The sequence below is a fragment of the Eumetopias jubatus genome, unplaced genomic scaffold, assembly GCF_037043125.1.
Source record: "Eumetopias jubatus isolate StellerSeaLion01/CBP00866 unplaced genomic scaffold, mEumJub1_p1.0 scaffold_1, whole genome shotgun sequence".
Classification (NCBI taxonomy): Eukaryota; Metazoa; Chordata; class Mammalia; order Carnivora; family Otariidae; genus Eumetopias; species Eumetopias jubatus.
The window spans coordinates 440556-454547 of record NW_028274807.1 but is presented as its reverse complement, the minus strand read 5'-3'; the positions used below and the strand labels follow the sequence as shown (position 1 = coordinate 454547).

General features: G+C 48.2%; 1 protein-coding gene across 1 annotated transcript; it reads right to left on the bottom strand.

The window, feature by feature from the left end:
* Window positions 1-6714: 6714 nt before the first annotated feature.
* Window positions 6715-13299, bottom strand: S100B (S100 calcium binding protein B). Its single transcript, XM_028094763.1, has 3 exons — window positions 13255-13299; window positions 10175-10313; window positions 6715-7793 (listed from the first exon to the last, which is right to left on the bottom strand). The coding sequence occupies exons 2-3, from the start codon at window positions 10310-10312 to the stop codon at window positions 7653-7655; spliced, it is 279 nt and encodes a 92-aa protein (XP_027950564.1). The 5' UTR covers window position 10313; window positions 13255-13299; the 3' UTR covers window positions 6715-7652.
* Window positions 13300-13992: the final 693 nt, after the last annotated feature.

The window sequence follows — 13992 nt, the reverse complement described above, 5'->3', positions numbered from 1 at the left end:
AAAGTAGCCACTTAAAATATGTCACAGAACTAAAGGAAGCTATAATTAAGGAAGTAAAGGAAGGTATGATGACAATGTCACATCAAAGACTATCAATAGAAAGATCAAAATAAAATGTATAATATTTTATATAACATGTGTATACATTCCATAGATGTCACTCATATATTACATAAATAAGTTATATAAATATATATCTAAAATATACAATATATTTACATACATAAAAAAACCAAATGGAAATTTCTGGAGTTGGTAAAGTACAAGAATGTAAATGAAAAATTCACTGGAGGGGCTCAACAGTACTTCTGGATGGGGAGAAGTTTCAGCACACTTGAAGATAGATTGATAAAGATTATGCAGTCCAGGGGCGCCTGGGCGGCTCAGTCAGTTAAGCGTCTGCCTTCGGCTCAGGTCTTGGTCCCGGGGTCCTGGGATCGAGCCCCGCATCGGGTTCCCGGCTCTGCGGGAAGCCTGCTTCTCCCTCTCCCACTACCCCTGCTTGTGTTCCCTCTCTGTGTGTCTCTCTCTCTGTCAAATAAATAAATAAAATCTTTAAAAAAAAAAAAAGATTATGCAATCCAAAGAACAGAGGGGGAAGAAAGATAAAAAAGGAATAGAGCCCCAGAGAAATGTGGGACACCACTAAGCTCACCAGCCATGTGTAATGGGAATACCAGAAGGCGATGAGAGAGAGAAAAAAGCAGAAAAAAATTTGAAGAATTAGTGGCTGAAAACTCCCCCAAATATATTGAAAAGTACTAACCTACATATTAGGGAGCTGAAGAAACTTCAGTTTGGATAAACACAAAGAGATTCACAGGCATACGCTGATGATCCTTGAACAACATGAGTTTGGACTGCACGGGCCCACTCATACAGTGATTTTCTCTCAGTAAATACCATACAGTACTGTCCATGTATTTTTTTTTATGATTTTGTCAACATTTGCTTTTCTCTAGCTTACTTTATTGTAAGAACACAGTCTATAAAACACATAACATATAAATATGTGTTAATTGACTGCTTACATTATTGGTCAACAGGAGGCTGTAGCAGTTAAGTTTAGGAGGTGTCAAAAGTTATACATGGATTTTCAACTGCACAGAGGTCACCATCTGTAACCCTGTGTTGTTCAAGGATCAGCTGTACAGTAAAGATGCTGAAAGTCAAAGGGGAAATCTTGAATGTGCAAGAGAGAAAAACTTGCCCCTCACAACGAGACTGACAGCTGAATTCTCAGCACCAATCACAGGCCTGAAGACCCTGGGAGGGCATTCAAAGAGTCCAAAGAAAAGAACTGTCAACCAAGAATCATGTATCCAGCTAAGCTCTTTCAGAAGTGGAGGCAAAATAAAGACATTCCCAGACGCTGACCTGTATCACCAGAAATATTAAGTCCCTCAGGCTAAAAACAAGTGATCCCAGATGGTGATTTGAATTCAAATGAAAAAAAAAAAAAAAAAAAAAACAAGGAGCACTGGTAAAGATAGCAGTAATTACATAATTATAAAAGATGATATAAATGCATGTTTTTCTCCTTAACTAATTTAAAAAGAAATTGCATAAAATAATATGTATATTATGTAATGTTGGTCTTATACATATAGAAATATAGTGTCTATGTAATATTTTTGCCAATAACAGCACAAAAAAAGTGGCTGAGAGCAAAGCTGTAGCAGGCTACTTCACAGATGGTAAAGTAATAACTATAAAAATGTATTGTTGGGCTTATGACATTAATAGATGTAATATGCCTAACAACCATACCACAAAAGGAAGGAGATGGAATAGACATGCAGGAGTAATGTTTGTATGTCTCACTGGAATTAAGCTAGTATAAATCTGAAACTGATTCTGATACATTGTGTATGGTAGGCCCTAAAGCAACCACCAAACAAACAGCTCAAAAAATATCATTCAAGAAATCTACAGGCTTCATTAGGAAATATTCAATAGGGGCACCTGGGTGGCTAAGTTGGGTAAGTGTCAGACTCTTGATCTCAGCTCAGGTCTTGGTCACAGGGTTGTGAATTCAAGGCCCCTGTTGGGCTCCATACAGGGCATGGAGCCTACTTAAAAAAAAAAAAAAGAAAAGAAGAAAAAAGAAAATATTCACTTAATGCCAAAGGAAGTGATAAAGGAGGATTCAGAGGCACAAAACATTAAATGTGAATGGGTGAGGGGCGCCTCAGTGACACAGTTGGTTAAGCGTCAGACTTTTGGTTTTGGCTCAGGTCATGATCTCAGGGTAGTGAGATCAGCCCCACCCCTCACCCCCCAATCTAGGCTCCACACTCTCTCTCCCTGCCCCTCCCACTTGTGCTGTCTCTCTCAGATACATACATACATACATACATACATACATACATACATACATAATAAATCTTTAAAAGAAAATAAAACCCTTTAAATGTGAGTGGATGAAATAATTCAAAAGGCAATTATCAGACTGCGTATATATGAAAAAAGACCCAAGTATATGCTACTGACAAGAGACATGCTTTAGATTCATAGATACTGACAGATTGAAAGTAAAAGAATGGAAAAGGGTAATTCTTGGAAATAGCAGCCATACGACAGGTGGAGTGGCTAAACTAATATCAGATAAAATAGACTTTAACACACAAAAAAATTTGCTAGACGAGATAAAGAAGGACATTTTATAATGACAAAACAATTCATCAGGAAGGCCTAATAATTATAAATATATATGCACCTAACCATAATAGATCACCAGAATACATGGAGCAAAAACTGACAGAAGCGAAGGAAGGAGTGATAATTGGAGATGTCAGGACCCTGTTTTCTCTCTATGGACTAGAATAACCAGGCAGACGACCAACGAGGACACAGAGGACCTGAACAGCAGTATAAATCATCTAGACACAGGCATCTACAAAACACTCCATTCAGGAGCAACAGGATATGAATGCTTCTCATGTGCACATGGAAATTCTCTAGGCTAGACCATATGCTACACCATGAAATAAACCTCAGTAAATTTTAAAAAGATGAAAATCATACAAAGTAGGATCTTCAACCACAGTGGAATAAAATTAGCAATCAGCGGGGAAAAAATTGAGAAACTAACAAATGTGTGGAAGTTGAGCAACACATCCCTAAATAACCAATGGATCAAAGAAGAAATCAAAAGGGAAATAAGAAAATACTTTGAGATGAATGAAAATGAGAACAACATATCAATGCAGCTAAAGCAGTGCTTAGAGGCAAATTTATAGCTATGGATGCTATATTAAGAAAGAAGATCTCAAACCAATAACCTAACTTTCTACCTAAAGACACTGCAAAAAGAAGAGCAAACTAAGCCTAAAGCAAGAAGAAGGGAAATAATAAAAGTAGAAATTAATAAACAAGCAACACGTGGGGCACCTGGGCAGCTTAGTTGGTTAAGCATCTGCCTTTGGCTCAGGTCCTGGGATCGAGCCCCACGTCAGGCTCCCTACTTGGTAGGGAGCTTGCTTCTCCCTCTCCCCACCTCCTGCTCATGCTCTCTCTTTCTCCCTCTCGCTCTCAAATAAATAAAATCTTTAACAATAATAATAATAAACAAGTAACAGAGAAAATCAATGAAACAACTGGTTCTTTCAAAACTGACAAAACTTTAGGTTGACCAAGAAAAAAATAAAAGACTCAAGTTACTAGAATCATAATAAAAGAGAGGACATTACTACCAACCTTACAGAAATAAGCAATATTCTAAAGGAATACTATCAATACTGGTATGCCAATAAACTAGATGAGAGGACAAATTCCTAGGAAGACACAAATTACAAAACCTGACTCAAGAGGAAAGGGACAATCTGAACAGACCTGTAGCAAGTAAAGATAAAGAATAATTTAAAAACTACCCACCCAGATGTCTTCACCACTGAAATCTACAAAACATCTAAAGACAATTTAATACCAGTTCTTCACAAAATCTTCCTAGAAATAGAAGAGGCCAGTATTACCTGATACCAAAACCAAAGACATTACAAAGACTGGAAAACAAAAGATCAATGTCTCTTACAAACATGGACAGGAAAATCCTTAAAAAAAAAGGCAAAGAAAATCCATCAACATACAAAAAGATACATATACCATAACCACGTGGGATTTATCCCAGGAACGCAAAGTTGGCTTAACATCTGAGACTCAATCAAGGTAATCTACTGTATCAATAGAATGAAAAACAAAACCACATGATCATTCCTAATAAATGTAGAACACCTGACAAAATCCAACACTCCTGGAGTAGAAGTTACTTCACCGCACCTATAAGCCCCAGCTAACATCTTGCTTAATGGTGAAAGACTGGATGCCTCCCCCTAAGATCAGGAACGTTCATCAGGGTATCACACAAGGTGTGGCCACCAGGAGAGGAGGTGGGGGCCGCTTCGGGTTATACCCACACACCATCCAACAGCCTTTCCTAAACGAGGCAGCTACAGTCTGGGGGCCTGGCTTCTATGAGCTCCCTGCTCTGGATCCTCAAATATTGGGGATGCCGAGGTCTCCCCCACCCTCGTCAGCTCTTGGGACGCCCATCATTCAGGGAAGGTGGCACAATTCTGGAAGGATCTAGGCTGATAGTGCTGTTTTACTAATCTGGTCTTTCCTAACTTCTCCGAGGATAAGAATCACCTACATTCTTGTTCACGCAGCCTCCCAACAACCACCGCCCTCCCCGGCCCGGCCCAGATCTGGGAGGCCAGGTGGCTGGATATCTAACAAGCTCCTGGTGGGGGGATTTGTGCTGGGGGTCTGCACAGACAGCTCTTCCCCCCCACCGCCCACCCCCAGCCTCTCATGGAGGGGAAAATTTCACCTGTGTGACAGGTATTCCAGGAACCTCCATGTTACATGAGGGGCCCTGGAGGTGGGGGGCCTTCAGAAAAGCTTTGTTCTTGGGGAGGTCCCCGCCTCAGCCTCGACCTCAGCTCTGCCCCACACCCCACTGCACCCTGTTCCCTCGGCAGGGCCAGGGCTCAGGAACTCAGTGGTCTTCCATGGCTGGCTGAAGTCAGGAGCTGATTTTCCCTCCTAGATGGGTCATTCCTCCCAACAGCCTGCCTTGTCCCCGCAGGCCCCTGCCCACCTGGGGATGCCTGGGGCAGCTTCTGGGTGGTCAGCCCCCCGCTGCCCGCCAGGGGCCGTGTGGGGACCATAAGTACCCAGTCGCGGAACTAGCCGCAGCCCGCGGGGGAAGACAGGTCTCACTGAGCGGAGGTCAGGGGAGGACGACGGGCATTTTACAACCAGGAAGCGTGGTGGTTGGCTCGAGGAGGCCCCCGGGATCTCCGGAGGTGCTTGTGCAGACATGCTGAGGAGAGCTTCCCTCCTTGGGGTGAAGGGGCACCCCCTGGATGTGGGGTCCAGGGGCACGCTCCGCGGCTGCCATGGCAGGCTCGCCGGGGGCCGGGCCACTCCGGCTGGTTCCTGTCTGGCCTGGAAGCTCGGGGACATCTGGGAACTGAGTCACCTTGAGATTCTTGGACCGAAGCGGGCGAGGGAATGAATGTCGGGGACTCACTCCGCCTCTGGCTAGAGCAGTGGGGCTGTCCTTCCGTGATGAATGGAGAAGGGGCTGCCCCGTGGGCTGCTCACCCCAGAGCCGACCCACCGCCCTCCTCCCTGTGCTCGCGGACCCCTTTGTGCAAGGCACACGCCGGCCCCAGGCTGAGCGGCACAGCTGTGCGGGACCCTCCGGGCCTCCCACACCTCCTCCTGCATTCCCCACCCCCACTGTCCCCTGCCCAGCGGACTCTCCTTCACAGCGGCCCCTCCCCCTGCTGTGTCCTCGGGACCTGCCCACAGTTTCGTCATAACTGGCATGTCCCTGATTGCAATTCCTCTGCCAATCCCACAGAGCCCCCTTATGCTGGTTTATTTTCAAGGACATCTTGCAAGGCTCGGTGATGCCAGGACAGTGGGACAAGCAGGTGCCACTGGCCACGTGGGGAGCAAACCTGCTGGAGCCCAAAGGACCCTCCCGGATGCCTGCACTGAGACGGGGCCCTGCCGTGGGCGGTGGGCACGCCAGCTGGGGGCGTGGTCCCTGGAGATGGCTCCTAGGTGCTGGCGTCAGTCCCCAGCCCCAAATGCCCGGGCAGCCACGCGTGTCTCGGACCCTCTCCGGCCTGCCCAGTTGCCCAGTCACCGCGGGCACATGACCCATCACGACCCCCTCCCAGGCAGGAAGTCTGGGGCAGCGGTTGTCCCACCTGGTGCTGCCCTGCCCCTCAGCTGCCTTCCTCACCCCCACCTCACCTGCCTCACCCCCTCACCGCCCACCACCTCCTCCTCCTCACACCCACCCTCCTTACCCCTGCCTCCCTGCCGCTCCCCCACCCTCCCTCACGCCCCCACCCCCTTCTCTACGCCCCTCACCAACTCACCTCAACCCCTCACCCCCCCACCCCCACCGCTCTGGGCCCCTCCTCACCCCTCTGCACGCCGCCGCATCTATGCTCGTCCCTTCACACCCCACCCCGCTCACCCCACCCCCGTCCAAGGGCCCCTTGCCTTGTGCACCTGCCCTGGCTTTGGGGAAGGCCACACGTGCATGGTGATGAAGCCAGGCCATCACTTTCCTCCTCCTTCCAGTTCGGCAGGTGTTTCACTTCTGTTTCATGTTTAACAGCTGCGGAGACTTGTTATAGTACTCTTTTTATTTAATGCAAATATAAGCAATCAATTGGCTTATGAATTTCCAAATCTGTGCACTTAAAAAAAGCAGCAGAAAAAGGGGGTAGATAAGGCTAATTTGAATTTTCTGGGAAGTAACTGTTAATATTTATAAGTTGATTATTTGAAATTTGATTTATCTGAATTTGTGGATACCAAAGCACATAGTTCAGCTTTCCACGTACACTGACTTCACCAACAGCCGTGGGCAGGCCCTGTCTCAACACAAACGCATGAGGGTCAGGGCACTTCCCAGACAGCAGAGGAGGCCACGGGAATGGGACCATGCCCCCCCCGCCAGGCCACACAGCCAGCAAGATGAGACCCGAGCAGAAGAGTCCCACAGAATGTGGAATTTTGATCCTCAGTCCTGGTTAGAATTAAAATGTCAGTACTTGATGGTTCGTGAGACACATTCTTCCTGCAGCACCGTGAGCAAGGGATGTCTGCCCAGCACCCACAGCTCACCTCGGGGAAAGGGACCGGAGCGTGACCGCACTCTCTGGGTAGCCAGTGGCATGTCAGACTACCTCACGACCCCAGGTTTCATCTGCACAGATGATAAACCAATTTAAGGAAGGGCAGCCTTTCAAAGGACAGTGGGCAAAGCTTTGTATTTTTGACTTAAGGAACCACAAATGTTCAGAGCCATTTTTGGTGTCAGTTTGGTTGTTCTGGGTGAGGATTCTCCACAGCCATGACTGCGGGTTGAGCACACGCTCTCCTTAACGGTTATTACAAGAGTCCCGCGGACCGTCAGCTAACAGAGCAGAAAGAATGGTGGGGGCCGTTGAAATCAGCCCCGGGAAAGAGGTCGTCGATTTTTCATTGACAAAGCAAATCAAGCTTCCTAATTAGCTACAACATGGCTGGAAAGCTCAGCTCCTACTAGCCTGCAAGCCCTTGCTCTCTGCTTGTGTGACCCTCAACAGCCACTGAACACAGTAGCTGCTCTTGCTGCCTCACTCGTGTTCAAAGAACTCGTGGCAGGCGGTGGTAACCATGGCAACGAAGGCCATAAATTCCTGGAAGTCACATTCGCCGTCTCCATCACTGTCCAGAGTTTCCATGACTTTATCCACGACCTCCTGCTCTTTGATTTCCTAAGAGATAGAAGAGAAATTGCCTAGCTTGTTTTTAAATGGAATGTAGGGCCATCAAAACACGATTAAGAGTGGGCTGGCTTTCATAATTTGTATCAGAAGCGACTTAAGATATAAAATGCCAAATACCAGAAAGGTTTTTCGCATGACTGGGGACTCTTGGCTGGGCAGAAGTCTCCGGGGGTCCACGCTGTCTCTTCCACCTGTAGGTCCCATGGGACCCGAGCTACTTGAAAAAGACTGAATGGAACAACCAGAATCTGAAAAACCGCAGCTTTGCTATCACTGTACTTACAACAAAAACACCCGGGAAGGGGGGATGCGGTCTACGTACGCCTGAGCGTGGTATAAGCAAACGTCCTGGGAGAAAACATGAACTTTTGGTTCCCCCTAAGTGTGTCACTGCTTCTGGGAGTGGAAGTCCTTAGAGTGAAGGCTTTCAGTGGGTTTCCATGTTTTGGAAAGTTGTTCTTTTCCTGGAATGACTCTTGGCAACAGGTCCTAAATTTGTTAAGTCCTGTGTTCTCTTCGCCCCTTCCGTTGCTTTCTGGGTGTCATGGGACTTTCCTGCCGGTTCTGCTGCCCCGAATGAACGGGGTTACAAGGCCCAGAGGGGCAGGCACAGGGCAGGGCTGCAGGTGCGGTGGGAAGAACGTGGCACCAAACACCCAAGGACAGCGTAAGAGCAGACTGCTCAGAATTGCCAGTCCCCGGAGCAGGAGAGCTGGGCCCCAAGCAGCCAGGGGTAAGGTCCACGAGCCGCCTTGAATGTGGAATATATGCAGGATTGATTCCAGTGGGGGTTGGGCGGGACCTGGAAGCATCTGCCAAAGAGGGACGGGAAGTGCGGTGTTTCGTTTACATTATGGATTTGCCTCCAAACCGAAATTACCCTGATAAAACCGGGCCAGCAAATGTTGACGATATCTTGATACATTTACTATGAATTGTTTGTCTTTTACAAATTGTGGTTCCCACACGCTAAGCTTTTCCTGTTTTAAGATCAATAATTAATAACTATTATTTTACACAATTTATATTATTTTATAATAATTTTATAACTATTAATTATTGATAACTGCTTGTTGGGCTTTCACTATAGGTTCAAACACTGTCTCATTTCACCCTTAGAACAACCCTCATCTACAGAAGAAACCGGGAGTTTTGGTTGTTAGGTTAGAAGTTGGGATTGGTGGGAAACTGAGTGGGCAGGTAGGACAGTGGAACTTGAACTTGAATGCCTGAGAAAATCCCAGAATCAGCCCAAGAGACGCCCATCCCCCCAAGCCTGCAGGCAAGTCCTCGGATTTGGTGGTGCCCCTCACAGCGACGGTGAGTTTGGGTCAGGGTGCGGACAGGAGAATCCCAGCCAGTCCTGCAGACGGCGGGCCCTGCCTTGCTGCTGGAACCTGGGGCACCACAGTGAGCTCAGCGGGCTCAGGAGGGCGGCTCCTTGTCACCGGGCGGCGGGGCCACACGCCTGGTGCTCTGGCACCATCCCCGGAATTAGCACTGGGTCAGATCTTGGCGCCCTGGTTGGTCGTCTGGCCATTTCCTGTGTGTGACCTGGGTTCTGGGCACTAAGGGAGAGCCAGGGGCCAGGTGGATGTGGTTCATCGCCTCAAGGGCATGGGACTGGTGTGCAGTGGAGACGGTGGCCGACCTGAGGGCGGTGGAGACGGGCAGGGAAGCGAGTCGTGCACATACTCCCCCACAGGCTTGTCAGGACCCCTCATGCAGCCTCCTACATTAGGGGCTCTTGCTCCATGGGTGCTCCCTAAAACCCTCCAGGCCTCCCCTCTTGTGCCCTCAGCACGTAGGCTGCGGCCGGGGTTGATGCGCCGGGTTGGGTGCCCCAGAAGCGGGCCTGTGTCTCTCCCGATAGTGAACACAGTGCGTCCTCAGTAAACACTTGCTGAGTGAATGGCATCTTTAGTCACCCCGGCGGCTGCTGATCACGCAGCTAAAGTGAAAATAGTCCTTCTCCCCAAGTCAAGACCTTATGTTTAACATCTTTCTCGTGTGTTCATTGTGGCCCATGATAAATCATGAGTATATTTTCCATCCCATTCCGCCATCATTACTGCTGTAAATCCTTAGATTTTTCAGACAAAAGTCAGCATTATTTGGAACCTGTTCTTTTGCCTTTGAGACAGCAGTTTTTCCTTGCTGTTGCAACTATACACAAAACAGATGAAAATGAGAACAGTGGGGCCATCTGAGCTAGCGTCTAAAGTGAGGGTTCAGTTGCACAAACACGTTTTTAGAAGCAGCCTACACTGGAATCACCTTCAGCGCAGCTCAGAAGAGAAAATGGACAGGTGGTTTTATAAGTGGACAGGAGAATGGATAACCTGTCGGTTTTAAAAATCAAGACTCACCTCTAAAAAATGGGAGAGCTCATTGTTGATGAGCTCCTTGAGTTCCGATTTCTTCAGCTTGTGCTTGTCACCCTCCCTTCCGGAATACTGATGGAAAACATCAATGAGGGCCACCATGGCCTTCTCCAGCTCAGACATCCTAGGGGTCCACAAAGGAAAGATGCCCTCTCATGCTTTTTGCCTTGTTTGTGCACAGAATAGTTAACATGTTGGCTCTACAGACCTCCACCCAGAGGAGGGGGCTAGACCGGCCTTGGCTCATCCCCCCTTCAGGCAGAGGGCCTCTGTCCCAATTCTCCTAGCAGCCTCTTGGATCCACTCCCGCCGGCCCTTCCCTTCTTCATCCCTGTGGCCACACCCTTAAGTTCCCACACCCCCTGGCTTCTGTGTGGTTTGGCCAATGGGGAACTTCAGCAGAAAGACAGGGCCATGCAGGGAGGGGCTCTGGGGGTCGATTCCTGCTTCCTCCCCAGGAGGCTACCCTCTGCCCTTACCAGGCTCAAGATGAGGGGACAGAGTGCAGGGGAGCAAAGCACTGACTGTGAGCTGTTAGAATTAACTAGAAAGAAGTAAGGTGACCAGGAAAAAAACGAGGCTACAAAAATCAATAGTGCCCCTGTATTCTACCAATAAACAATTAGAAAACAGAGTAGAAAAATCCTATTCATAAATCCATAAAGCAACACACACATACTACTTAAGCATAAGTTTAGCAAGAAAAGTGCAGGTCCTGGGGTGCCTGGGTGATGCAGCCGGTTAGGTGTCCAACTCTTGGTTTCGGCTCAGGTCCTGATCTCAGGGCGGTGAGATCGAGCCTCAGGCTGAGCCCTGCGACCTGGGAATCTGCCTGGGGTTCTCTCTCCCTCTGCCTCTCCCCTCACTTGCTCGTGTGCGTGTGTGCTCTCTCTCTCTCTCTCAAATAAATTAATGAAATCATTAAAAAAATAATAAAAATGCAGGTCCTTCCAAAAGACTCTAAAGATCATGAAATGCGGGGCGCCTGGGTGGCTCAGTCGTTAAGCGTCTGCCTTCGCCTCAGGTCATGGTACCAGGGTCCTGGGATCGAGCCCCGCATCGGGCTCCCTGCTCCGCCGGGAGCCTGCTTCTCCCTCTCCCTCTCCCCCTGCTTGTGTTCCCTCTCTGTGTCTCTCTCTCTCTGTCAAATAAATAAATAAAATCTTTAAAAAAAAAAAAAAAGGATCGTAAAATGCAGGAACTCACTTTCCTTTGAAATAATATATAAATTTAACTCATTTTAAATACAAGTTTGTAAGGCAATCTTTTTTGACGGGTGTGAGCAACATGAGCAAAAACAGCTGTAAAACTGAACTGGAAAAACAAATATGGCAGAAATGCTGCCGATATTCTTGAAAAAGAAGATCAGTGAGAGATCAAAGAAGACCTACCAGAAACAAAAATGCCCTAGGGTTACAGGCCCGAGGGTTGGGCTGGTTCTGAGGAAGAAGAGGCAGAGCGCCACCAGGCACGTCGCATTCCCGCGGGGCCGCCAACAGCCTCCGGCTCGGGGAGGGGGCCTGTCCATTGGTGTGCCGGCGTGGGCCTGGCGGTGGGGTCTCTCTGCCGGCACCAAAGTACACAACTTCCTACTTCCCTCACCACCTGAACCTCAGACCGGGGCCTGAAAACAGGAATATGTTGGATCCTGGGACTTGGGTACATTTTACAAAGGACGGCTTGTCAACTGTTTCACGAAACTGAGACATTCAGCCAGAGACGTCTACCGACATTTGGCCTGGAGTCTTTGCACTGTCACAGCTGAAAATGGTTAGAAGAGCTACATCTAATTGTTGAAAAGTCGGTCCCATGTTGGACACGTCACTTATATCTGAACAATAAATTGGAAGAAATATTTAACATTTTATTTATTTCTGATTTCTCAAAGGAGAAAGCATTGAGGATTTCTTGCTAAAGTCACCCTATTAATAATCAATATCCTTTGTTTTGCTCTTAAATCCCTAAAAATCAGATTTATCACACGTGGTTGGGACAAATCACATAGACTAACATCTTTAACCTTTCATTCGTTCTTACCCTTTGCACCCAGGTTTTCAATGATTGATTTTGTTTTTTGGAAACAAAACAAAGAACCCAAGAAACATTTGCATCATTCTGATGTTTCTCAAAGACTGTGATCATTTGGGGGAAGGAGAGGCTAAATTATTTTTTCATAAGGTATGACTAGTGGGATTTTTTTTTTTAAAGGAAAGGCATAAAACATCTATTCCATGTTTGAAAACTCCGTATAATACGATTTTCTTAACCACACAAAAATTAATTAAATTTTTTTTCCTTTTAAATTCTTCCCTGCTTTAAAGCTTATCTTTTAAGAGAAATGGCAATCAAATATCCCTATTTCCTTTCCACTTAGTTTGGTGAGTGTTACTCCTGCCTTAATCTCTTTATGTGGAAAGCGAGAGAGCTTCTGGGCTTTAACTCCCTGTGGAAGGACACATCACACATGATGTGGGAAGGGGTCCTACCTCCCTGAGAAACCCCAACACTGAAGAAAGTTAAACCTACCAGACCCCCAATTTCTTTGACCCCGTTTGTAATTTACTTGTAAAGACCTCCCAATTGTCATGTAATTTCTGGGTGGTGTCCAGGCGGACCCTGACATTCCCCGTTGAGGGAAAAAGAGAGAAGCGGATGCACACCCAGGACAGAAGCAACAAGAAGGGAAAACATTTATTTTTGAGGTAGGGCCAGCCTAGCTCTGGTGGCCGGTCATTCTCCTCCAGCAGGGAAGCGAAAACCCTACCCTTCAAAGACTTAGGGCAGAAGCGACATTTGTTAGTCCTGCTGAGGAAATGTCAGCAGTCACCTCTGAGCCACGGGACCTGAGGTTTCTCTGATTTATGGTTTAAAACTCAGGCAGAAAAACCCTCTGGCTGGCTCGAGTTGAGCAGTCACGTCCACAAAGCAGTAACAGGATTCACATGTGTAAGATGCTGCCAGTTATCCTAAAGGGGCTTTTGAAGCTACCACCTTGTCCCCAGCCCCACCCTCTGGGTTCCCTGTCCCCAGAAAGAAAAGAGCAGGTTCTCCCCGAGTGTCCTCACGTCAGTGGCTCCTGCTAGCTGCTCCCGTCCCTCCTGGCGGCCGCGTCCAGAGTGGCCTGAGCGACTGTGGGGCGGCGTCTTATCCGTTCCCGGCGGTGGGGCCCGGCCGGTGCAGCCCGCTGCGGGCACAGGCAGCCAATGGGGGCCGCGGGGGGGCGGGCGGGGGGCAGCGGGCTGCCAGGCCTGCACACAGGGCCGCATTGAGCCGGTGGCCACCCGGGGACTTGCCCAGGAGCCAGGACTGCACTCTGGCCAAGGAAGAGAAAGTCCTGGGGGGCAGGAAGTAGGGAGTCAGCTTTTTGTGCTGTTTTTTTAATTATACATGAATATTGATGTTGCTCTAAAGGCAAGGTTGGGGGTGGGGAGAGGAGAAAGACTGAGTCATTGATTCAAACAAAGCAAATGCTCAGCCAAGACTGCAGAGCTTCCAAGTACAGGCTGAACACAAAGACTAGGGCCCCGCGGGCTGCTTTCCAGTGGAGAGGCCCCTGCACGGCCCCTGCACGGTCTCCTTCCCCACCCCCCACCCCCCCACCCCCGCCCCAGAGCTAAGCCCTGCTTCTGCAGGGACTGAAACCGATGGCAAAGTAGATACCAAGTGCTTTCAGGGGAAACTCCTCATTCAGTGTGGTGGAGGGCAGTTGCCAGGTGCACCCCAAGGCCTCCCGCCCCACCCGGTGTGAGGTCACAGACTGTTGGAGCTGGACAGTGCCCTGGACGAGTCCTGCCCAGCCTCGG

What these genes read in the sequence shown, in the direction of transcription:
- S100B (XM_028094763.1), bottom strand. Translation starts at nt 10,312, where the DNA reads ATGTCTGAGCTGGAGAAGGCCATGGTGGCCCTCATTGATGTTTTCCAT. An exon ending in AGCTCTCCCATTTTTTAGAG is followed by an intron (nt 7,794 to 10,174) that starts GTGAGTCTTGAT and finishes TCTATCTCTTAG; the next exon opens with GAAATCAAAGAGCAGGAGGT.